Source organism: Motacilla alba, chromosome 8 (genome assembly GCF_015832195.1).
Source record: "Motacilla alba alba isolate MOTALB_02 chromosome 8, Motacilla_alba_V1.0_pri, whole genome shotgun sequence".
NCBI lineage: Eukaryota > Metazoa > Chordata > Aves > Passeriformes > Motacillidae > Motacilla > Motacilla alba.
Genome location: NC_052023.1, coordinates 22035012 through 22062640, shown reverse-complemented (window position 1 = coordinate 22062640; position 27629 = coordinate 22035012). Strand labels below are relative to the sequence as shown.

General features: G+C 39.0%; 1 protein-coding gene across 4 annotated transcripts in view; it reads right to left on the bottom strand.

The window, feature by feature from the left end:
* DENND1B (DENN domain containing 1B) overlaps positions 1–27629 on the bottom strand; it is a 152039-nt gene that overhangs the window by 103159 nt on the left and 21251 nt on the right. For all 4 annotated transcript variants that reach the window (XM_038144952.1, XM_038144948.1, XM_038144950.1 and 1 more), the window contains exon 3: positions 8277–8320. In XM_038144952.1, coding sequence (XP_038000880.1) covers positions 8277–8320 — 44 coding nt within the window. The remainder of the gene's footprint in view (positions 1–8276; positions 8321–27629) is intronic.

Genomic DNA, 27629 nt, shown 5'->3' with positions numbered 1-27629 from the left:
AAAAGGAACTGAGAAAGGAAATCAGCTTCTAAGGAAGCTGCTAGAATTATAATTCCTTAAATAAAATTATTTTTGGTATTTTTATAAAGGAAACACTTTATTTCTTCTTTTACACTCAGCAGAGGTTACATTCTAAGCTTCATCATAATGCAGCTCAGTAAGAATTGCTTGCAGTAATAGTTTTTCAGTACTAAATTGAGATATTATCAAGTGTGTTGAAAAACGGAAGGAAAATGAAACAACTCCAGACCAAAGACCAAAGGAGGAAAGAGAAGAAGCAAACAAGCATAAATTCAAAGTGTTAACCTGCCCCTAATGTTACCCAATGCAGACAGATGATTATCCCAAAAAATAAAGTGCAGTGGACATACAACTGGGTGTCTTTTTCCCTAGAAGATATGCAATGTACGTTCACTTTACCTATAGCTGAGCCTGTCCAGACCTTCTGGCTCCCTGCTCAAAGCCTCTGGCAGCTTTATTGCCAGCAATTACTCTGCAACAATTGCAGGCTGGTGTTGCTGCACGTGAGCATCAGTCAGCCACCTCAGCACTGTGTCAATCAGCTTAGCTTCGACCTCTGACAGAGCAAAAGCCAACTCTGAACAGCAAAGACAGGAGGGAGGCAGCTTTCACCAGCAAGCCAGGCAGCACAAGCAGCTACAGCCAAGAAAATTTTCAGCTCCTTCACTTTGATCAGAAGATGGAAACAGCCCATGCTCAGGGGAGACACTCATAAATCTAAAGCAGTATTCATGACACCTACTGAAAAATTAGCAGAAATCCTGTTCCTACAGTAGGAATTCTCTATTAACTGAAAGAAATCTTCCCTCTTCCAAAATTTAGTTTAAAATTCAAGAACGGGTGCACTGAGTGTTCATTGGCCCAGTAAATTTTCTCTAATCATTTTCATTAGTACCTAGTGAAGGAAAAAGGGCAGAGATAAGCATGCACTGTACCCTCAGAGGTACATGATTTCTCATATGTGGATCTTTCATTACCAACTGTACATTAATTAATGACTGCACACAGAAACAGACACACAAAAACCAGAAACTCAACACCTCTGCTTAGGGAAGAACAAGTAGAGTCTACCAGTCAGGTAGTTCACAACACCTTGAAAACTTATACAGAAGTAATGAGCACCAGAAATATTTGTATTCTGATGGATTAATGTATTTCCCTTGCTGATCACCTGCCTGGAACTGCTTCACCTTCCCCTATTCCTGGTCCAAGATCCCAAATCAAGTAGCCTGGATCCTTCCAGCCACAGCCCACTAATCACCCTTGCATTGCTGTTCCTGATTTTAGTCCCATCAAGTCTTGTTCTTTGCCTGGTTTCTTGATTTCATCACACGTGGATTATGCACTTTGATCCCAAACCATTTCATAATATATGCAATATGTAAAAGAGTATTTTATTTAACAAAATACCAGCAAATTATTTGAAGTGAACTTCAAATACCTGTAGCAGTAACAGTGAACCAAAGTACCTCAAATGCTCTCTGAGTTCTGCAGAAAACTATCATCAAGAAAGGCAGAAGAAGAGCCAAGAACCAGCCACAGGACTCAGGAATATTACATCCAGTACTTAACATAGAAAGGATAGGATGTTCCTAAAAGTGCAGCAGAGTAAGCCTGAGACACAAAACCAATGCTGCAAGTAGGAGAGACAACAAATTGAAGACTGAAATGAAATGAGGGTATTAAGGAAGCAGAGGAGAAAGTATAAGGTATCCCAGAATAAGGAATTAGGGAATATTCGACTGGAATATTCTGAGGGCAGCTAAGGTCAATCAACAACGACATCACACATGACAATTTGGCAGTCTCTCTGGAAGATGTTCCAAATGATTGTCATCACTACTTCAGCCATCGGTTAATTTTTTCTTCTTTGGTTTGGCACATCACCATAGGCTGGAATCTGATTTGGCTTTGAAATAAGCCAAATCAGTAACAGTTATTTTCAATAGGCTGATGGAGAATATCTGAAGGACAGTCAAATATTAATTCTGTACTTATTTGAGCAAACAGAGAAAAAACTACTTCTACAAAATCTAGTCCCCCAATATCACAGCTGTATGATTTTAAAAAATGGCTAACATATGCAGACAGTCTATTAAAATGCACATAATTTATTTGACTCAAAATGAAAACATATCTAACAAGTAATTCCATTCATCTGGCCCTTTTTCACCCAGCCTTAAGATATACAAATGTGTGCCTTTTCACCAGAACACAGCAGCTGGGAATGAAAAGAAAAGCATTCAAATGATCATTTTCACATCATATTCCATCGTCTTTTCACCAGCTTCTCTCCAGTCTTTCTTTGAGTCCCATTCTGTTACAAGAGAGCTGCTTTTTAGATCAATTCATATTTCCATAATCCACACTGCTGTTTCTCTCTCTCCTCCCCAGGGTGGACTAACCCCTGCATCCAGAACTATGGCTTACAACTGTCATTAAGACCTGTAACAATAACAAGATAACAAAAGAGCTGGTAGAGATGAGGTTAGCCAGTACCATATGCTGATCAAGTTCAACATTTTTAACTTAAAAGCTCTATAAAACAAAACTCCCACAATTCTGAGAACAAGCACACTTCATGTTGCCACCTGTCCTCAAAATTTCAAGAAAATACCAAGTTTTGGATATTGGCCTTTTATAATTTTTAAAATTTAAAAAATAAAAGTCTCAAGGATTTATTCTGTCTCTGTTGGGATGAATTAAAAGAAAAGGTTGAGAAAGCATCTTGGAATATTCACATCTTGAATGATGTAAGGGTCTTGGTGATTCTGGGTGTTCCCAGCACGTCTTCGTGGGCAGTTGTTCCACAGAATATTTATCAGGACAGAACAGATCTTTTCTGTTCACACAGTGCAGTTAGCAACTATAAATACACCTCTGAATGTTTTCCTGCTGATCATCCATCAGCTGGGATTTGCATAGACAAAAAGCATCGCTGCCTTACACACACAATATTTTTCAATAAAAACAGTGTCTTCCAAACGCAAAGTGTCACAAAATCACTTTATCTTAACCAGATAAATTTTATCTTAACCAGATAAACTTTATCTTGACCAGATAAAGTTCCCTTGCAATGTACAAATTGCCACGTTGCCATCATCTCAGCAGGGCTAATTGCTTTCCACAAAGATTCAAGTACAAAAATATCCCTTAGCTAAATATAATGTGCAACATTTAGACAAAAACACTACTGAAAATTAGTAATCTCATTAGATTGATTCCTCCTTTCTCATACCAATGCACCCAAATATCAATCATACTTATTAATAAACAAACAACAAAATCACCAAACCCTTTTTAAGATTTCCTGATAAAAACAATCCCACAAAGCAACCACCTATCTAGTTAGCATAAACATTTTTAAACATGCATTTAATGCCTCATCAGAATACAAGAACAAAGCCATCTCATGCAGAAGCCTGGTGAGATGCATCCCCTAACAGCACGCCTGCAGCCTTGGAGGGAGTGTAAACAGCCTCATACCTCCTGGGCTCCTGCTGCTCTCTTAAGAGAGCACAGAGGAACACAACATCTCTCTGCTGGCTTCCACACATTCATCTGACCCAGAGAACATATTTTAGCTTGTTTTTCGCAATATTCTCCAGAAGCAAACAAAAAAAAAATAGCCAACTTGTGCTGTTACTTAAATCTTTAAAAAAAAAGAATATAATCTTTGTCATGGTGACCTCATTTATGTATTTGCTGCCACGATTCATTCAATTAAGTATTCCATTCTGAAAGAAACTGAGCCCTTTGTCTCCAATCAGACGCTCATTTAAGCCAGGCTTAACTTTCAGAAGTTAAAACATACATGGAAAGTTAAGTGTGTGATTGGTGCTCTGCTGTGGGAAGACCAACACACTGGTACTTCTGAGGATTTATCCTTTAAACAACTGCACATGCACCTGTACATCTTTACGTATACAAATATTTTCACACAAACTGGGTAGATTTACATGCATAGTATCAGACTTGAGTTTGGGTCACTGCAGTATACAAAGCTCACAATTCAGTGGAGACTTCTGCATAATGTGATACAGTAAAACTAAAACCCAGATGTTATGTAAAATATGAGACAATAACATAAAGAGCATTACCCTAACTTCAGAGAAAACAGCAAATTCCTCATGTGGGATGCCATATCCCTCACTCATTACTCATCTGCAGAGTTTGGGTGACATGGGAAAGCAGATTTAAACTGCTTGTCTTAGAAAGCAAGAGGAGATAGGACGAAATCTGCAACACAACCAACAGTCTAACGCAGAGACTGAATTCCTTCTTAACCCACATCTTCAGTTAATAACCCCTTGTCATATTTATTACTAAAGTGGCTTCTGGTAAGACCATCTCCTGATATTGGCTATTTGTGTCATCTTCTGGTGAGATGATTTTCACCAGCAGAGACGCCGCAGGCTGAAATTAGAAAATATTATGTGATTAGAAGGGCAAAGAATGAGAACTGTTCAATGGACACCAGATACTACAGGTAGAAATCCCTTTGGGCCAATAGGAAGTCAGACTAAAAAGCTACTGAATTCTTACACAGCTAAAAATAATGTCCAACATACCTGTAATTAATAAATTAATAAGAAATGTTGGACCTCACATGCCCCAAAGGCTAAACCAACAAAGCAAGCAGTGCCACCTCTTGCCCAGGCACTACCTGCTGCTGGTGCCGTCGGCACCGTCCTCTCCTCCTTCCTTATGCCAACACCATTCTTTTCCCAGGAATGTTTCAACTCAGTGGAGCTGGTGGGAGTGTCAGTGCTTTTATTTGCTGGACAGACACGAACAGAGCCATAGTGGAGACATCTGGACACATGTGACATCAACAGGGCTTTGCTACTGACTGCACTGCCACGAGCAGACAAGCCAGTGCCAGCAGATCACAGGGTGACATGAACTCCTGCAGAAATGTGTTTTCTTCCTCAACAGTCAGCAAGTACTTCAGTTTGGACGCCAAGGTGTTGTTTTCATTTGGGCTGTTTTTCTAAAGCCCTTGAAAAAATACTTTCTTCTCAAAAACAAGTGGAATTTCTTTTTCCAGATATTATAGCATTAGTATTTCTTCTTCAGACTTCCATTTAAAAATGGGCATGTAAGGCTGAAATTAAATTCTAGTTTAACTAGTCTGCACAAACAAAGCAGAAATTTCAAGATTAAAAACATACTGATCTTTTATCATGGGAAATTTTGCATGAAGGGGATATTTGAACATACTACAAGACAGTGCCTCAAGGAATATATATTCAAAATACATTTTACAGAAAAAAAATAGCCCATTAAATGGCTGCAACTCATTCTATATCCAAATTTGAGCACTGGAGGATAATCACAGAAGACCTATATATGCTCAAATCAGAAATCTTTTTTCTACACATTTTTTTCTACAGTGCTGAGATTATTCACAACTTTTTCCACATTGTCAAACTCATTTTTATAGCACTAATGCAGTACAACAGTAACTTGTAACTCTAAGATGTCTCAAACAGATTAGGTCTTCTGGCTCTTGAGGCACTTTTTAATAAATACTTTCTTTGAAATGGTAGTGTAGCTCTTTGTACTTTGAATTCTAACCAGCATGAGCTCATTTTTTCATTGATAGTTTTGAGAGTTACTAAAAATGGAACTACCCCCACCTCAAAAAATAAAATAAAGTGAAAACAAAAAAAAGGACAAAAACACTTTCTGAAACACTCCTGGCAAACAGAAGTATTTTTCATTTCCTGCCTTGAAGCATTACTTTTTTCCCTTCCCCACTCCATGTTTTTTCTCTTTTCCTTCTTATTCTGGCATCTGAGGAGTTACCAGAGAGAAAATAAGTGGCTTCCCTGCAGTCACGGCAGATAAGGAAATCAACAATGAATCTTGCAAATTCTTTTGTGATACCAAAACCGTGCCTTAATATTTCATTTACTTGACAGACTGCAAGTAAGTAATTATGACAAATCCCTGGTCTTGTCTTCCTCCTGATCAACTCTAGTTTCTACATCCCATCCACAACAGATCAGACATTTAGCAAAAAAAGAATTTGGGAAGACAACATTTAAGAAAAAATTGTACCAAAAGAAGGTTGACCATCATCAAAGAAAATGACAAGGCAGAAGACAAACAGAAGATTAGAGATGAGCAAGCACTGGGAAGTTCAGACATACTTAGAAGAGAAATGTGAGAAAGAGGAAGAAAATGTCAAAATGGCTTAGACAAGTTTTCTTTGCATTATGAAAGCAACAAAAAGGTGACATGATAAACTGTAGAAAAATTCACGAAGAGAGGAAAATATTTTGCCCACTGTTATCACATCACTGTGCAAACAGACAGCCCTTCAATTTTAGGAAAGATGATTCTTTGGGATACATCCAAAAACTAACTCACACATTTTACATTTAAAATAGGAATGACTGAAAAACAGAACAGAGAATAATCTTCTTTTCTTTTTTTTTTTTTTTAAACATTCTCCCCACAAACTTTCATGGATATTAGCCCTGATAGTTTTAGTGGGTTTTTGATTTTTAATTAAATCTGGTGGATACTCAGGTCTCCAATCCTAACCTACCCGGTTCAACACGCACACACACATGCAGAGAAGGCTTCTGCTGATTTCACTGCATGACTTGGCTCAGGGGTTTGCTTCAGAAGCTGCTATATATTCCGTTTAAATCCAGTGGTTCTAATAGGAAAATTTCCCTTGCAAGGAGAAGGATTAAAATACCCTGTTTTCCAGGGAACACAAGCAATTTACCTGAAATGCCAGAGACCCCACACAACTGAGACACAATGTGCAGGCATAGGTTTTTCAGAGCCCAAAGGCAGAGCGCTGCCTGAGGCCTCTGGTGTTTATAGATTAGGTATGTCTACTGCATCTTTGTAGGATTCCCCTCCAGTCTTTAGTGGGCTTCATCTTCTAATCATTTTTCTACACCAGCTGTTCTTTGAATAACCTTCGACTTGCTGAATAAGCTCCCATTTTTCTTCATACATAATTTCTCTTTCCTTTTTTTTAATTTTAAGATCAAGTCTTTCTTGGGGAAAAAGAACAAAACAAACTAGAAAAGAAGAATTTAAATTACAATGAAGATGATCATCCTGCAGCCAGGATAATTACCAAAACTTGCTGAATGCCTAGCTGAGAACATATAACAACACACTTTGCTCATTTGTCACTGTTTTACAGGCTGCACATTTCTGACTGATGCTATTCCCCAACCACACATCCTACTTTCTATGTTTGTATATTTATTCTTTTCATCATGAATCACCTTATAACTGTCTTTATAGAATCTTGTACTATTGATTTAAAAAAAAAAAAATCAACAATTTATCAACATCTGCTGTACAACAAGACTTCCAGATCATCCACTGTGGTGATACTACCAATGAAGAATATGTTTGCCTCAATATTAGTATAAAAACAAGGGGAAAAGAAGCCATTGAGACAGAGATATTTATTCTTTTTTGTTGCTTTATGTATTTTCTTTTATGAAAATAAAAATATTTCCATGCAAGAAACTCTTGTAGAAGTTGCTGAAATAATAAAACTTAGTAATTTCATTAGATTTTAATGGTAATAACTTTCATTACATAGTCAAGGGGCAAAAAACCCAACACACTAATTAATAGCTTGCTGTCACTACAAACAGTGAAATAATCCATCAGTCCTGTATGTATAAACTTTCCTTTGAGGATTAATTATAGATAGAACATAGGATTTTCACGCTTTCAGAATCAGTAACTTTAGATCAGTCTCTTATAAGGGTCTGAGGATATTTTTTCCCCAAGCAAATAACTAGGGTATCTCTAAAATATTATTAAATAGCTATCTAAAATCTTGCATTGAAAAGGATTAAAGGAATGGAATGCACACATTCTGACATTAAGAGGACATACATGGGTAGCTCTTCAACTTTTTTGATCTGGTGGTTTTTTATAACATCAATGTTCAGCAAAGTTTAATTGATAATTTTTCCCAAATTTTCAATCTCAAAACAGATAAAAACCCAACATGTCCAACAGGACCACCTGATAAAATACTCTACATCAAAATTAAGGTGATACAGAGAATTAGCATGACATTCCATGCTCTACAACTGCTATTGAGTATTCCTGTCACAGAGGCAATCTAATCATCTAGCCACCAGTTGGGTGAAGGCTTCCACCCTGGTATCATTAGCATCTGCCTCTCCACAGTTGAATAGAAGAGCTTTTTTATTATTATTCTAACATAAAAAAAAGTTCAATCTCATGTTTCCAACCTGGTCTCCAAAGTCCTCCGGGAACTTCCACAGTACCACTGGATCTGTAAATAATTGACAGACAGCATTAATCAGAGGCAAAGGAACAGAGTATTACAGTCAGAGTACATTAATATTAAAGAGAGGGTCAGCTTAGCATCAAGCTTTGAGGCAAGTGCAAAAATATGTCTAAAAACTAAGAAAGATACTGGATTATTAAAAAGACTTATTTCATATTTATGAAACTGTATGTTTATTGTTTTACATATGGCAGGTTATAATGTAGCGAACTCTTTTCATATTCTATTCTTTATTCCTGGAATGCCTCATTCTTGAAGCACATTTAATTTTCACTTTTTAATTCAATTAAGAAATAAAGAGATAGAAAACCTCTTTTCATCCCAGGAAAAAAAGAACAGAAAATTATAAGGGGGGAAAAAAGGCCTTTATGAAAGTACAGAAAAACATCCTTTGTGGTTTTAAAGATAGTATGAATGTAACCAGCATTCTCAAGGAAGAGTTCAGACAAGCTAGCATGGTTCACTATTTTCTGTTCAGACCCATTTAAAGCCATCGTTTCAATACCTCAAAGTTTTCATTAACCAATTGTAAACTGCTAATTATAAAAATAATCAGTTATTGAGGCTACACATTAGTCTTCACTTAATATTGTTTTGAAAGCCTCTATCACAAGGATCAGAATCATAACCTTAAAACAAAAACACAAACTGTGAGCTTCATCCTGCCTCGCCCCCAAAGCTGTTAATCTCCTGCAAAACAAACCCTTCCTGAGGTGCTACTGTTACAGGGCCACAAACACCCACGAAGCCTCACAGGCTTCTAAACAGCGGTGTTTAACAGCAGTGTTTGTCCACCTGCTCAAAGTGACATTATCCAGCGTCCTGCAAGGGAAACCCAGGGCAGTGCCAGAGCCTGGACCAGAGACAGAGCTCTCCAACTCCTGCTCATGCCCCAGCTGTGGTCACGCAGATCCTGCCTCAGCTGACCACGCACAGCCAGCAGCAGCTCGGGACACCTGAGGGCAGGAAAACGAAGGAGAAACACAACAGTAAGTGCCAGGACACTGCCTGATGGGAACTGCCTCTGGAGCTGCTGGATCTGTCTTCCAAGGAGCCAATGTCTGGGAAACTCTTCAGATTTCCACTTCAGGCTCTAATACCATCACTGCGTGGTAACTCAGAAACGTCCTTCTCATTGCTAGGTTTGATATCAGAACCACAGGGTTTTCCCTGTGGTAAAGTGCAGAGGTTTCTACTCTTCTTCAGGCTCCATATGTCTGCTGATGCAAACTGGAGATCTAATGAGAAGGGAGATGCCACTGCTGGTGGTGTCATTCCCAAGTGCTGATCTCAAATCCCACTGCTCAGCACAGAGATGTTGCATGTGTACATTTGCTGCTGGCCCAGCCACCAGGAGCTGGAGACCAAAGTCAGCATTCCTCCTTCACCCCGGGCCAGATCTTAAGCCAACAGTAGAACATACATCTCAAACATGTTACAAAATTCAACTTGTCAATCAACTCAGTGCAATTTAGACCTAATGCGAATCCAATTCAAATGTAAGTGCCATTTTCAATAAAAATTGAGGCATTTGACTCTACTTGTTGGACAAGCTTGTTTTTTCTCCTAAGAACATCCAGGAAGGGTTCTCCAGCTATTATTTAATAAAATATGTGTATTTTGCACAATAAATCTTCCTCCATTACTATGGGGAGCAAGAACTTTTGAGGGCAGATACAAAACAAGCGGTAAGACACTAAGTTTATAAGAATATGAGAGCAAATAAATACAGGTACTTACAACAAAGACCTTTTTCTCCTGATCTATTTTGTGCATATTTAAATTGCAAACAAATCTCTCTAATGATCAGATGCAAGAGCAGTTTGACTTATCCTGTAAAGGAACTTCTGTTTTTATTCCAAATTAGTACCATGTAAAGGAAAGCAATTGCATATCAACAATGATCCCGATAAATCCAAAGAGCAGCAAGTATGGTAACATATCAAATACTCAGTGTTAAGTAATTCATAAATCACTCGCTCAAAAGCACCAAAAACTTGCAGAATCCAAAAACATACTTTAACAGAGCTTGTAAATCTAATGCCATATGTCCACAAACATTTCAAGCATAAATTTCTCTTGGAAAGAGCAATTCCTCTGCACTCCCACTACCAGGTACTTGGTGAAGCTGTAGCACTGTCTGTCTCCTGCTGGTGCAGACTGTCACAGCTAGACAGATGAGGGAACTGACCGAGATCAAACCAGCTGTCTGAAACTTTCCAGGGCAGCATTAACTAGATCAGTTCCCCAAAACTATTGGGCTTGCACCAGAAAAAAAGGAAGAAAAACTGGGTAATAGGGAGCTGTGGTGAGAAAAAAGCAGGACTGCTTCATGCGGCAGCACTCCAGCATCAAGCATTTGCTCCAGCTCGTGCAGTACAAGCTGGTTACCAGCTGCCTCTAGTTCCGTTTCTTATCACCCATTTCTTGTTCACAACTTCCCAAGTCTTGCAGTACCATTTATAGTTGCTTCTGTTGCAAAACCCAACACTATGGCCTGTGAGGAGGTGAGGGGACCGCTCTGCAGCAAGGCAGGGCTGCCGGAGCATCACCAGCCAGGAGCAACATCACCTCTTCCCAGCAGCCAAGCCAGGCAGATCATTTTGGAAGATGTGAAGTACAGTTACATGAGAAACGTTTAGTATCGTGAATGCTTTCGTAACGCAGTAACAAAATCACTGAGGTTTCTGAAATAGTACAGAAATGTAATTTCTTTCATTCACTCTCCTTAGTGCAAATGTAACTGCCAGGCTTCAAAATAAGAAGCAGATCGCAATAGCAAAACCTCCGGGTGTTATTTTAAAAGGTCACAATCATGAGCAAAGTACAGTCTTAGAATTAAGCAAAACTTTGGGCTTGGGGTCAAACATGGGTAAAATTTACACATCAATGAAGTGCCAATCGAGCTAACAGCATTTCACAGGGCCACCCTTTATCTACGGGCAACAAGATCAACAGCTTCAATAAATTCATTTAGTGCCCTGATATCACAACAGACAAAAAAACCCTAGAACTTGAATTTAGTGTCCTGCTCATCTTGCCATCTTCATACTAAGGCACTCTCATACTACTCCAGCCTCACTTGAAATGGCAAAAACAAATCTAAAGTAAATTCCAGTTCACTCAACTATAGGTATAACAACATTTACTTTCCTATCATGAAAGGATATTTATATCATAAGAGGATAATTAAATTCATGTGATCTAAACAGGAAGAACAATGCTTTTAATACTCCTTCATGAAAACAAAAAAGAGCCAACATTAAAAAAAAATTCCTAACTCAATCCAAGACAAACATTTGGTGCTACACTCAGCAAAAATTACACGCCTTCAAGACTTGTCCAACTGCTTTGAGCTGGGTTTTGCAGCTGTTATTACTGGCTTTTAACTGGTTATTTTAGTAGGTACTTGCCATACATTTATTAAATAAGAAAATCTGATGTGACTTTGCTTCAAAAAGGAAAGTTACTATATTCTTTTTATGCCTTTACTCTCTGAAACCAAACCCTAACACCTATAAAAAGCCTCAGGATTTTATGATAATTATTCAAGTCTGGGATTGGAGTTTTTTTCAAAAGATTATGTTGGTTTCTGCTTTTGGAGCTAGGCTCAAGAAGCATCTGACACATCTTTGGGACAACTTCTCAAAAGGGCTGCAGAGGAAGAAACAAAAGGGTACTGATTTAGAAATAAAAAGAGAAAGTATAATCCGATTCTGCAAGTGTATGCACGCTATCTACAGGTTTACAAAGACTGAATTTTCTTTTCCCTGAGGATTACTTTCCAGATACTCTGTCTGATCGGGCCATGTTAGGTCAATTTTATGCTGATTTTATGGGTGAGAGGATGAGAACCGCTCAGAAATAGCTGTTGTAGTCAGCTGAGGAACTACTGAATTTCTCCTTATTCACTTTTGCTAACAGAATTTTCAGGACAAATGGTTTGCACCAATTCTAAGTAAATGTAGTAAGTAAGTGTAGTAGTAAAAGGAAATGGTCAAGTGCACGCATCAAATAGCTTGTGTGGTACATATATAAATGTATATACACTGTTGCTTGTGTCAATGGAAATTTTCATGTATAAATGTCACTTTTTCTATGCCTACCACATCCAGGACATAAATCTCAGCACCTGCCTGTAACACTTAAAAATTCCTTTGCTAAATTCCTACAGCATGGGAAAGGACATCTCCCTTGGTACGAGCCAGATGAGAGACAATCATGGAAAGGTTTGCTGAGGTACCAAAAGAGTGCAGTATAATTACAAAGAGAAAAGCAAGTCACATGCAATACTTTAAAAAATAGTATTCAAGATGTAATCCAGAACTGCTCTGGAAGATAAATGCAGGCAACTATGACACCCACTAAGACAAGAGGAAAACATATGCAGATCCTCAAGGTAATTTCTCTCCAAAAATCTATTCCTGTAGAGACAAGGTCATAAAGCATGTCATCTGTATTTTCAGGGAAACAATTTCTAACACAGTTTAACTTCTGCAACAAATCGAAGAAAATACAAAGGTACAACTTCTCATGACAGAGTGGATTAGAGAAGCAGTACATTCTAAACTATGAAAGAAAAAGAGAATGCTTTCTGGTTTGTAATGTTCCCAAAAACTGACAAGTTAAATACACTCTAAAAATACTCTTCATAATCATCAAGCTTGCAGATTATAAATGCATACAAAAATACAACAGGATAAGGTAATTAGCACACATTCAATTTAGTAATGGAACAGAAATTACAAACACATGCTGAGAAACATCATCTTGGGAAATTCTCTTGGATAGCAACATAGAATATTTCAGACAGGAAAACACAGCTAAGGTGAAATGAAACAGATTAATTAAGTAGTCCAATATTCTGGAGAGAGGAGGAATCTTCATCCTGCTGGTTGTACTGAGCAGAACAGACAAAATGACTGCCAGAGTTGGTCATGCTTGGGACAGAGGAATGGACATGATAACTGCTCAGTATTCCTCCAGTTATATTTTCTCTGATGCTGTACAGATTTTCATTGGAAAAAGCTGCCAGTGCAGAGGGGAAAGAAGAGACTGGGGCCAGGAGTTAAGGGGGTGGGAAAGAAACGTAATGAGGAAAAGGAAGGTAGCAAAGCAAAACTTACTGCAGACTGTTCCTCTTTCTTGTCTGGAAAAAACAAGTGCCACATTTTTTTTTCCTTACGTGAACATGAGAATGTAATTAATAAATCTGAAATTATCTACCATTATCTCAGGGAACAGCTTTACAAACACATATTTAAGCAATAAGCAGAATGGATTTTGTTAAACTAAGTAGTTTTCAGCAATAAGAAATTAGTTCTCTAAGTTTATGATACTACTATTGTTCAAAAACAAAGATCTCTTACATATTTAAAATAATTTTCCAGAAATGTTCAACAGTAATTCCAGTGACCCTTTTGTATCGATACAGTATTTAATACTCAACCAAATCACTACAACACTGATTCAGAAACAAAATAGGAGATGAACTATAACGTGCAATCCAAGGATTTTTAAAGATGAAATCATCTGATGAAAAAAGCAGCATTCACATAAAAAAAATAACTTCTTGCAAAAAAAGACTTCTGTGTATCATATTAAAATTCGTCTCTTCACAGTTTCATACATGAAGTGCCAAAAGTGGAGTAGAATAGGAGGCCCTGCTGCCAGAAGGGGCAGTGGTCTTCAGCTCTCTGGTTTAGGGGATCAAAGTGGAGCAACAGCCAGGAGCAGGAGGAAGAAGAGCAGGATGCCATGGAAAAGGGCAGAAGAAGGGAGTGACAGTATTTTCCAAGCACCAGTAATCAAAAGAATGAACAAGAGAAAAATACATTGAAGCAATTTGATTTTTAAAAACTAAAACTAAGGAACAGTCACTAACTTCTCAGGCACCTAAAACCTGTCAGATTAAAGATAATAAGCAAATGAAGTTGCCACTACAGAAAATACCTTAAAGTACACTTTTATACAAATCATGTAGCAAAAGAAAATGTATTTACAAAGTTGTTTCAAATCCTAACAATCCAGCATCCTCAACTCTTTTACTCACACCTTACTCACAAGTGAGCCTTCCTGAACTGTCTCCCCAATTTCACAGTTCCTACTTCAGCAAACAGCAAGGGAACAAGACAAAAATGTCAACTTTATTGACGACATCAGTTACAGAAAAATATTAACAAGTTCCAGTAATACATTTGCCATCTTTTCCTGCTATATATTAATACACTGAGATTCTTCAGGGTCTCTAGGTGGGACTTGCCTTTCAAAATAAGCCACAGCATGGCCACAGCACAGCAACCCAGTGTCTCCTGTCCCCTCTCCCTCACCCACACCAGTGGCCTCTGCCTTGTCTTCAACTGATTGTAAAGCTTATGCCTCATTTTGAAAAATTATTTAGGCATTGAATGAAAAATTATTTAGGCATTTCATGCCATCTCACACTGGCATCAAAGCGTGTGGAGTGTGTGACTTTTGACATTTTTCCTTCCAACTTTTCTCATAGAAAGTAAAGTGTGAACTAAATGACAACAGAGTCAACAAACACATGCCAAATACTGACCTTTGGGAAATGGAAAACGGAAAATAAAATTTTACTAGCCTCAGTTACAATCACTGTAGCTGTTATCTGTACATCTTGGGATTGCACATTTGCCAATCAGAAATGTGATTTTTTTTTTTATCAGGTTCAGAAACATAATTACAAAGACCTTACTGGCAAGATGAAAACGTCTTCCTTCCATGAGGAAACTTTTCCTAAGGAACTGTTTTTAACTGTAGTAATAACACCTACAATTGAAGTAATTTCTGTAGGACGTATGCTTGAAAAATGCTCGCAGTCACAAGTAGCACAAATTACTCACGGACTTAGCAATTGGCTCAGAATTTAATTATATCTTCCTAAAAACACATAATACTTAGCAAATTATTTCAAGATCCCAGTGCTCACACCATGTCTGTGGAAATCCAGAATTTTGTTCCTAATACACATGAAAAAAACAGTGCAATCCACATCTGTAAGATTGACTCGGCCCTTAACAAAAACCACACATACACTGCGATGTTCTCTACTCCCTACAAAAACCACTCGCATTTGAAATCAGTGGGTCCAGCTCAGTCAGCCCCATCTCATCACTGTAACTCCACAGTTTGAAGTGCTGGCCCTTGGTGCCCCACCGAGGCATTAACAGCTCACCGTCCAGACTGAAGTGTGACAATCTGACACGTCTACGTCACACTGCAAAGCCGCACACGAGATTCACTGATTGTACAGTTTATCACAGAATCAATTTCAAATATTTCTACTTTTAAACTTATGTGACAAAGGTTCCTCAAGGTGTTCAGAAAGGTGAGAACAGTGTGCAAATACTGACCTCCCAACTAATCATGCAAGGTTCAGCCAAGTACATCATAGAGAAGCAGGACTTTGTCAGGTTTTGGACCAGAAACTTCCTCCAGTCTTTCAGATTTCCCTGTCTGTAAGGCAATTGAACTAGGAAATAAGTACTTCTTCCCCTTTTACAGGCTGAGAGATGGTTAAAAGTTCTAGCCACAACTTGACATCTCCTTCAGAGCTGCAGGTAAATCCCTTTTTGCCCAAGAATTTGTCCCACTGAAGGACAGAGCAGTAAGTCATTTCAGCTTACTACAGACAGAAAGAAAGGGTCCTTTTGGCTGCAATGCTATTAGCCATGCTTCAGGCTAAAACCTTAATCAGGGTGAGAGTTCATTGCACAGACAGTGCACAGATAAAATGAGTATGTTCAGCCTTTATCTGGCCTCTTCATGAAATAAGCAGGGGTTTCTTTTACCTGGTAAGTCTTTAAAATGACTTGTAAAGTACGGCAACAACTGTCTACCATTAAAAGCTGTGTTAGTCTTAATCTTCCTACTTCTAAGTTGTAATCATGAGTGAATCATGAGAACAAGGATCTAAGAACTAAGGCAGCAGAAGAAGCAGCAAGTGGGCACCACCTATGTCTCCAGTCATTCCTCATGTTTAAGGAGGGTTTACAAAAAACAAACAAAACTTTTGCCGTCCCTGTGTCTCTTGTTCAAAGGAATTTAAAGGAGACAGGCAATGCTGTGATCCACTGAAATGAACAGTAACTGAAAAGAGTAAGACTAAGAGCATTCACCTTGGCAAGCAAACACAAGTTTTACACCCTCCCCATAAGAATGAAAAAGTAACTTACCACACTCCCTTGCAAACAGACATTATGCAGGGGTTTCTTCATTTTAAATAAAGATATAGGACTTAAAGTTCTTAAAAACTATTGTGGGCTACATGAAATTTTCCAACATTAGGAAATATGCAATATTGATTTAAAGAAAGATCTAGAAGAGTTCAAGTATGTTATTACCAAGCCATATGTACCAAGTAAATTAGCAAGAAGCAAAACTCCTGCCCTGCCAAGTCCACTAGGGCTAGACCACCACTTGCTCTTCCATGTCAGTGATGTCTAACCAGAGAGAACCGTTTTATCTCACAGATTACACTGTTGTATTTGCTTTGTGGAACCCACACACACTGCATATAGAAAAATAAAAAAGCTTTTGGCACATGACAAAAACTACATCTCACTACATTATGAATATCTGAGTTACTGCCTCCTGATTTACTGCAAGAAAAACAAATTTGGTATCAGCTTGGACATGAAACCAGGGATACATGTGACCCTCTAAAGCAAACTGATTGATTGCAGAAAACACAGAACGATATTTAAGCCATTTTTGACAGACATTTTCCAAAAATAGAACAAAATAAAACTTTAACATTAGAGTTAACCTTAAAAAAATAAATGCAATAAAAACTTAAACCAAAAGCTTCATCCTTCTGCAAGCTCTTTTCTCTAAGCAGAAGTTAGCGCACTCTTTAGCTACTTCAAGAAAAAATGAATGTTGCAGGGGAACTCCCTCAAACTCCCTCTTGGCCAAAGATGATCTACTGACTATCTATTTACATCACTTCTTGCCTGAACAGCGCAGCAACATTCCTTCCACTTTCTGCTGGTGAGGACCACATCCTGGGCACAGCCCAACTGCTGGTGCTTGACAGCACAACTTTCCACTAAATTATACCCCTTGCCTTGAACACTGACTAGCACAAGCAGTAAAATGTGATTACTCAATAATTAACAGGTAAGTAACTACCTATTACTCAACAACTTACAGGGAGAAATTACCCAAAGGCCAGAGCAATAGTGGAATATATAACATCTTCTAAGAGCAATCACACTGCCACTGTCTTTACAACCAAGCTACCCTGTAGCTTTCCTTGGTTGTAAAGACAGGGGCAGTGGGATTGCTCAGAAGGGGTTAGATTCTCTCGTCATTGTTCTATTCTAGATTATTTATGACATTTTATTTAACTTATACAGCTACTACTGTATCCTATATTCACCCCACCTCTATGATTATGCTGTGAAACAAGATTACGAGCTGCAATGATACTCTGCTTATGCATGAGAAAGAATGAACATAATAGTACATTATAAAAGCATAGATTCAAATTCTTCATTCTTTTTTCATTCTCCAAATACAAAAAGCATTTTCTACATGAAATTCAAACCTTTCCCATTTTGCTTAGAAATTCAAACCTTTCCCATTTTGCTTACTGGCTGTGTGGTAGGAAGGTATGAAAGTAGAACTGCACTGCTAACCAGGACCTGGCCTGGAAGATTCCAACTCCTCTGAACATCTCCAGCACTACAGCTGAAACATATCCAACTTCAAAAGCTGTAATTATAGAAACCAACATTTCATAATTTTAGATATGTAAATTAAAACAATCACACACCTTAGTCACACAAAGCTCCAGAGTTCTAACAACCATGTTGGTTAGCCATAGCGTACATACAGTTTGCTATATATGTAAACAGTTTACAGACTTTCATTTTAAAATATGTACTTTCTAGCATATTCTGATTCAGTGTTCATTTTAATCTTTGTTGTTCATGACACATTAAACCAGAACAAAGATGAAGGAGCACTGATCAATAAGCACAAATCTTTTTTTGCCTTTCCTTTCTATCTTACCCCAAATCCATTTTAATATCATCTGGGGGAAAAATAAAACTCATCAGTCACCTGATGGAGTAATTCAAAACTTAACCAAACAGGGCTAATGGGTGAGAATTGAAATGAAAACACCTTGACAAAGAAAGCAATTTCTTTTTTTCGCACTCTTCAGAAGCTGTGGGTGATCGCTGTAATCGAACCATCAGCGGCGAGGGGCCATCTGTCCCAAGGGCCCTCCAAGAGCAAGAATCAGCAACAAAATATTTTAGAGGCTGGCCCACATGCATTGAGCCCTGATATGTCTATGGCAGGCAGCATGCAGCTGAAAATCAGTGTTTTGACATTTTTCCCATACCAATCCTTAAAAGTCAACACTAAACTTTTGATAAGAACAAAACAAAAAGAGCAGGTTAAAAGAGGTTGCTTACAGAAGGATCAGTGTTACACCAACAGCTGAGATCTCCCCTGTCATGAAGCACTCATGCTTTAGTATTCAAGGGCCATGCTCAGAAAAAAGCCTACAGAAAACAACCTTTACCCTTGCATTTATGTTACAAGTCCCCTCTAGGATTAGTTTTTGCTGCTAATGAAAACATACTAATTACTTACCAAACCACCCTCACAGAATCACCAAACCTTGAGTTTCTTCCACAAAAAAACAAACAAAACATTAGGAAAGGGTCTACCAGACATTTCCAAGACAGCAACCACACACAGTGCATACTGAGACCCAGGGGCTCAGGCAGAGGCACTGTGGCTCTGGCACCTGACTTCCCAGGGAACACAGATCATTCTGATCCCCACCAAGGATGTCCCAGACTCCAGAAGAGACTGCATGTCACAGCCCTCCCAGGGATGTTCCCAAATTGGGCACTTTTCCCTTACTAAGCCTTTTAAAAGGAAACACCACACAGGGAAGGCTAATGCTATTTATTTCCTCAGCATTTTCTAACTGAAAAATCTATTGATCGTTTAGTAAAATGAACTCTGACATAGCTGCAACTCTCTGCATCCTTCTCTCCATCTATTTCAAAACTCTGAAGAGTCACAAAGCGGATACAGAGGGCAGGAAATTTGTTGTTGTTGAGCTGCATTAACAATATTGGTCCCTCTCTGCTTCAGCAGAGGTTGAACACAGACCCAGGCAGCAGCACAGCACACTGGGAATTAGAAGAAGCACACTGTTCTTTCAGTCCTGCCACCTGCCTGTTGCCTGAACTCAAGTCAGTTATTTCAGGTTCCCAAACATCATGAGGTCTTTGAATTATTTTTTTTTAAATTCAGAAGAAAGGGCATTTAAAAAGGGACATTTCCATGGGGGGGCAAGTTTAGTTATTTTAAAGCACAAGCCATACAAACACATAAAACAAGTAGAGGCAAGTCAAAGGGTTTTCCCACAGGTGTTTACAGTTACCAAGGTCAAAATTTCCACTTATGTGATGGAGAGGGGTCAGCAAAACCAGAGATGTAAACATCAACCTGAAATACATGAAGAGGCTGTACCAGAATGGTCTTGTGTCCTGCAGCCCTTGAGGCATGAGATCTGGGTTCTGAGCTAGTAATCCCAAAGTACATGCAGCAGCTGGGAAATTCTCCAAGATGGTTCTTGGATCACATAATTCAGTGAATAAACAAAACACTGTTTATTCAGAATAGCAAAGTAAATGGGTGATGTAGATGCATGACTTTAATTTAATTCCCATTAGAGAGTAAGGTGATGTGGGTTAAAGTGCAATGCTGTTTTCTCTACAAAACCTCAAAACCTCAATGCCTGATGCCTGCTTTGTCCAGTGAAATCTCAAATAAATCATGCACAAAACAGTGAAAATTAATTTAACAGTGTGATAATAGCAGACAATATATTTCACTCTAATAGAAAAAGCTAAAGTTCAAAACAACACACTGCACGCGCACGGCCCATGAGGGGTCAGAACTCAACACATCCTTTGTAAATTGAGCCTTTCCAGAAGGCAAGGTCAGAAGCTGCCTTCTCCCATTTCAGCAGGCTGCATTCAAACTAGCTGTCTGAAAACTACAAGAACCTTTTTGTCAGAAGCGGCTCCTTCAACAAAGGCACCCTGCAAGGTAACACTGCTCCACTGGTGGGTGGGAGCCCAGCCCGGGCCGGCTGCTTTGCTGGTTGCAAAGCCAGGACACACCAGCCAGGCAGGGCAGCTCCAGCTGGGCCATCAGCCCCGCACAGAGGCAAAGCAGCAGCCCAGGGAGTGCTTCCCACCACGCAGAGTAGAAAGGAGAAAGAAAACAGACCTGTACACACTTGGGAGAGCAGTGTGGTGGTTGCAGATAGGAAAATAAAAACTACAGGAAGGGAGCACTGCAGAATGATGGGCCATCCTAAGTTTGAACTGAACATTTCTGTCTCTTAAGTAATGAAAGTCTTCATTTTACTTCCCTAAAAGCATCCGAGCAGAAATAAGTGAGATGAGGCCAGAGAAAGCATGAGTAATGCCTGTGTATGCACCACACAGCAGTCAAAAAATTAGCAAGGTGAAAAATGATATTATTATTATTGATGTGAAAGAACAAGGAAACACTTATCAATAAATCAACAGCAGCATAAATTAAGGTTGTCTCATCTGAAAATATCTATTTCCCAAATAAATCTCATGCTAATATTTCTGAATGCACATATAAGCCTGCACAACAGTAACAGCTGTCTACACACAGAATAGACAAGGAGATAAGATAGTGCTATAGGTAACGCTACACACTCTATTACATTAATCTGTATAAAAATTTCCATTAATAGTTCTCCTCTCAACCACTGCCCTTCTCTCACTGCCCAATTTCTCCATGTTCATTGTTGCATGGAAGGGTTTAATGCTATTGGAAGGGCTGTATTATTCTGGCTTCCATTCTCTATGAACTTCAGCTTCTTCCTTGCTGCAGCTGATTAAACAAACCTCAGATTTCCTACAAGCCCCACATCACTAATCACTTGTAGTCATTTCACACCCATGGTCTGTCCTCCTGCACATTCTCCATCTCCACCAGTAAGACAGTGCTGCTGCCATGGCTGCAGGTTCACCACTGGCAGGCTTAAGAGGAGAGCTCAATGCATCTGTACAGTTTGATAACAACCTGGTAGAAACCACATGGAGCTTCGCTTTATTCTTTGTTTTGTTTCTGAAAATGAAAGACATTCACCTCCAGGAGCAGAGCTGAGCTCTGTAAATGTATGTAAGAACCCAGACCAGCACAGTGTACAGTTGGAATCAATGCTAAAAGCTGAAAGCAAAATAATTTTTGATCTAAGGAAATTAGAGTCATGATTGGATGAGCCTAAGAAAACATTGATCATTTAACAGGAAAGCAAAAAAGGCTAAGAACACTTAGAATTAATCACAGGTGTCAACTAATCTTCATTAGAGATGAAAAAGAATTTTTGGAAAAAAACATTAAAATGTTTGCAGACAAGCCAGTTCCTGCATTAAAATACACCATGCTGCAGTAAAAAACAATCACTACCCATGCACATATACTTCCCACCATGAACAATTCAATATGCAGCTAGAGAAATCAGAAGTTGCTTTGCTTTAAGATAACTAATTCCATTTTTTATTAAATAAAGACTATTCATAATCACTTACGCTGAAAATATCATAATCAATGGGATAAAATGCACTTACAAATTATGTCTGCATAAAATAAGGTATCTCCTTATAGCAGCTTTTTAATTCACTGTTTTTATAATTAGTAAGAAAACTCCACAGGATACAAAAATATTGGTGCACTTTTCAAGTACAAAGACATACATTCTCTCTCAAGCATGCCTCAGATAACTCCTCCCTTATCTTGAGTCTTCCATCACTCTGATAAACAAAATCCCTGAACTTTCCAGAGCAGGAAAAATCCACTAACTTCTGAAAATACTAAAAATAGATTTCAAGAATCATGGATGTGCAAATATGACATCTTAATTTTAACAAATTAGCCCAAATGACTTATTGTTTAAATTCTTCATTCCTATCAAGGCCACAGAGGATCAGGCAAATTCCATAGAGTGACATTCTGCCTAAAACTGTAAATTGTATCTCACTTCTTCAGGGCGAACGCGGTTTAAAGTATTTAGCAAAGGTTTGGACGAGGGCATCATGTCCACTCTCAGTAAGTTTGAAGATGAAACCTAGGTGGGCAGGAGTCTTGGGCAGGAGTGCTGATCTGCTGGAGGGCAGGAAGGCTCTGGAGAGGGATCTGGGCAGACTGGACTGATGGGCTGAGGCCAACAGTATGGGGTTCAATTGGAGCAAAGTGCCAGGTGAGGCACTTTGGCCACAATAACCCCATGAATGCTACAGGCTGGAGCAGAGTGGCTGGAAAGCTGCCTGGTAGAAAAGGACTTGGGAGTGCTGGTTAACAGTGGCTGAACTAGAGCCAGCTGGGCACAGGTGGCCAAGAAGGCCAAGGGCATCCTGGCCTGGTCAGGAATAGTGTGGCCAGCAGGACCAGGAATGGGATTGTCCCCCTGCACTCGGCCCTGGTGAGGCAAGACCTTGAACTCTGTGTTTGGTTTGGGCCACTCACTTCAGGAAGGGCATTGAGATGCTGGAGAAGGTCCAGAGAGGGGTAACAGAGCTGGTGAAGGGTCTGGAGCACAGGCCTGATCAGGAGCAGCTGGGAGAGCTGGGGGTGTTTATCCTGGAGAAAAGGAAGCTCAGGGGGTGACCTTACAGCTCTTTACAACCACCTGAAAAGAGGGGTAGCCAGTGGGTGTCAGGCTCTCTCCTGGGTAATACATCATGGGACAAGAGGAAACGGCCTCAAGTTGCACCACTGGAGGATGAGATTGGATATTAGGAGAAGATTCTGCCTGGGAAGGATTGTTGAGCACTGGAACAGGCTTCTCAGGTGGAGTCACCATCCCTGGAGAGATTTAAAAGTCAGGTAGATGTATTATGCTAAATGAATTACAATTAGCAAATACATAAAAGAAAAATATAAAGGGAACTTTTTGAAATATTTTGTTGAAGCACATTATAATTAGAAATCTTGACAAAAGCTTTTGCAATTAGGCTGTGCTATTGAAGAATTGAAGATTATGTAGAAAAGAAGCAGAGGACAGGTTCTGGCAGGTTCTTTGATTTCATGCAATGTAATGTAATGGCGTACTTCTTTTGATTTCCTTAGTATTTCAGGTTTAAGAGGCACATTGAAACGATATTAACCTTGTGTCTGTGGCTATAAGGCTTAAAGCAATTCTTGTACTATTTGTTCAGCTCCTAAAGGAAACTGACTTCCATCAACTATGGTCAAGTAGGATGTTTTCATCAGTGGTTCATTTGCACAAAGACATGGAAGTGTATCATCAACCTGATGTTGCTAAGGGAAGAAATTTCTATGCGAGTACTCTGGTCAGCATGACTTGGTGTATGAAATAAAGATCTCCCTTGGCTTTCTGTTAGGGTTCATTAATTTCAAACAATTAATCTGATGTTTTGAAATGATTAAAAATTGCATTTAGTTTTTCTTTTCTCAGGAGTAGGGGAGCACAGGTCTGGTGAAGAGCAGCTGAGGGAGCTGGGGATGTTTAGCCTGGAGAAAAGGATGCTCAGGGGAGACCTTACAGATCTCTAGAACTGCCTGACAGGGCATAGCAAGTAGGGGGTATAGCAAGTATAAGGGGTATAGCAAATAAGGGGTCTGTCTCTCCTCCCAGGTGAAGAGATAGGATAAAGGGAAATGGCTTCAAGTTGTACCAGGAGAGGTTTAGACTGGATATTAGGGAAAAATTATTCATAGAAAAAGTTGTCAAGCACTGGAACAGGCTGCCCAGTGAAGTGAAGAGGTCACCATCCCTAAGAGGTATTCAAAGACATGCAGATGTGCTTTGGAACATGGTGTAGTGGTGGAGGTGGCAGTGCTGGGTTAAGGGTTGGACTCAATGATTTTAAAGAGCCATTAAAGAAAAGGTTTGGATTCCTTTTCAAGACTGCAGAAGAAATAATTATGCGGAAAAAATATCTCTTTCTTATTTTCCCAACTTTGATAGAAATGTGCCTACTCTAAAATGCATCAATATTTTAACTTCTGGTGCCTCCCCAAGGGCAAAAATGTCAGCCCTTTAGCTTGAAAACACCATGTGGTCCCATCAAATTTGGAAAATCAAAAAGTTTGCAATTCATAAAGTGACAAAACTAACCTATTAGGAGCAAAGCAAAAAGACTATATCTATATATATCTATATATATATATACATAATATAGGGTTCCTCATTTTACTTTCACTTAATAGCTATAGAAATCTCCTGTTCAGGTAATTCCAGCAACAGCCACAATACCAAGCCTTTAATTTATGATTTATATAATAAACTGCATGTGTAACAAGGTCTCCACTGAAATGCTGTATTTTCAAATCAGTGAACCCAATAGAGTTCCTAGGGAATGCAAGAAAAATGAAGTCTTATTTCTTTTTTTTTTTCATCTGCAGATGTGTCAGATCATGGAAGTATACTCATAACCACCTTTCTGAGGAATTAACCCCTAAAATATTTAAAAAGAAGAAAGATGGATGTCTGGGAAATTGAGAAACGAAAGATTAAACTCGTCCAAAGGTCAGAGGATGCACAATGTTTGAGGCTGTGCTATTTGCAAGCACAGATAAAATCAAGCCTGTACCAAAATCTATTTCCCCGGGTGCTGAGAGGCCCTGCCACTGACTTGCTGAGGAACACTGCTGGTTCCTGATCACTTCTCAGAATGCAAGTGGCCTAAAGCTGTCCAGGTCATAAGCAAGTGTTTGAAGATGTGACATGTGAAGAGGGTCAACAACAAAGCCTAGCTTTAATCCCTTTGTGTGAAGCAGGAAGAGGAATTTACCTCATATACACAATACATCTATGTCCAGTGAAGTATAAAACTTCCAGAGGTGCCCAAGCAAGGCATTATGTCTTCTTTGCTTTTTTGCGTGCTGAGAGAGGCTGGGAGGGAGGTGAGCAGTGCTTCTCATGGGCTGGATGTAGTGAGGCACAAGGAATGGTTGTATGCCAAGCAGGGAGCTTTAGTGCACCAAGTGTATTAATCACTGTTGGTGTGTTCTCCCAGCCTGAGCCAAGAGCAGCTCAACCCATCGGTCCAAACGGGTGGACCTGAGGCTATGGGAGGCTTAACTACTGGTGAACATAACTTCCATCATTTCTAATTGGATTGTGACTAAATTCCCAGCACTGATAATACCAAAATGAGATCACAGGGGAAAGCCTCCATATTCCCTTTGCACAAAGATTGGAAACAGCTCTCCCCTGCTGTTGTACAATAGCACTGACCACCCAAAGATCCATGGCTTTAGCTAAAAGAGACCCATCTCACTGTTGAACACATGTGAGCATGTGATTACTGTGCTGCTTCTTTACAAATTTCAAAAAACAGCCCAGAAACAGTGCAGAGTTAGAAGGCCAAATACTAAATTATGTTAATCTACACAAAATAAAATTAGAATAAAAAATTTTAATAACAAAAGGACCTGATGTTGGCTAAGGAGGAAGAGAGCAGAGTGTCTGTGTTTTTCAGGACTGCTGAAAGATCTCGTTTTGTTTTGGGGATCTCTTTATCAAGCGTTTCAGTGAGAGCTATGAGAGCTCCAAAGTCCGTAGCAATGCACAACTAAGCCAGAGCACATCTTCAGACTTCCTTGCAGCCCATCAGAACTCTTGTAACCATTCCTGACACTCATTTGCTTGACCCATTTCTGATAAACAAAGAATGGAGTACTTGAAGTATTTTTCTCCCTTGTTCATCCCATTCTTCGCTGGTCTCTTGTTTTGTAGTCAGAGGTTAAACTGCTGACCTCTCACCTTCAAGGCAAGTTTTTCCCCCCTTCCATAAAAGGTTTTTCACAGTGTGCAGCATTCGGATTAGCCCCTATCCCCCTGAACAAAAGCTATGCCTTTGTACCACTGGTTTGGGCATGGAGTCCGTACATCAGAGGAAGCTGCTCCTACTTACCATTCACAATAACTATATTGTGAGGCCCCTCTAACGCCTCGTCTCTCAGTGTCTAGACTTTCACCCAACCAGCCAGCAAAAAGAAAATCCTGTAAAGCACTCAACTGAAAATTAACTATGGTATCCTGTTGTGAACCTGATGAAGACGTTATTTGAACATACGGTAAAACTTTCCATTGTTTAACATAAAGATAAGAGAAAAACTTTTAAAGCCCTGAGGTTTAAATAGTCATAGGGATCAATTAACTCATGGGTCAGTAAATGCATTTTATAAGCAAGCAGCCATTGCTTATGTGTGTCTTTAAAATAATACACAGATTATTAAATTATACCCAAGCACACAGTATTCTGGATATTTGCAGAGCCTAATTTTATACTCACTATGGATACACTAAAGCAAAACTTGACATACAAGAAGAATTGTATCTTCCAAAATTAATTGAAAGCTTAGAGTCACTACTGCCCACTGTCCCAGTTATCTTCAGCAAATAAAATAAAAGTATGGCAACACAAGTATTTTATGCCTTGCTGTATGAAACAAGACCTGTAAGGAAAACTGTGAGCAAGACAGGGTATCCATATAGTTGAAGTGCAAACAAACTATTGGATTTTCCAGGGGGAAAAAACCCAAATAAAAAACAAAGGGAAAACAAACAAACAAACAACAGAAAACCAAAAAAAAAAAAAAAATCCCACATTGCACTGACTTGTAATTTGTTTCTTTGCAACACTTGCATTGCTGTAGCATGAATAATCCACAGTAGCAGGACAGTTTACATTAAAAAATGTAGTAACAATAGTTACATTAATAAAAATCTGTTATTTCATCTTGAGAAAAAAAAAAGTAGGCCAGGGAAAAAAAATCTATATCTGAGGAATATTTTACTGTTTGAATAAGCATATGATATATTTTGAAACTCTGAAAAGAATTTATTATTGCAGAAAAACTGATGTTTGCATCTTCTTGGAATTCTTATGGCCTCTTTTGAGTGTTGAGTGTACTTGGAAAGAATTCCCTGGGCTTTGCTAGTGGAATAAAGCACAGCTGAGGAAATGCATCTCTCTTATCAATTTCCCCAATCTGTTTTGAGAAGAGAGCCAGAGTGTCTCAAAATAAGAGGCAAACAAATTGCTGTCTGGCATAGGTTGATTGATTGGGGGAACATGAGGGGGTGTGCTAGGTTGTTTTGGGGGGGAGGTTGTTTGTTTTTTTTTAAAGTGTGTTTTGTGCTGAAACAAGAAAGTGTGAAATCATCCTTGTCATAACAGGGAAAAAAAAAAAAAAAAACAAAAAACACAACAACCAGCACCCC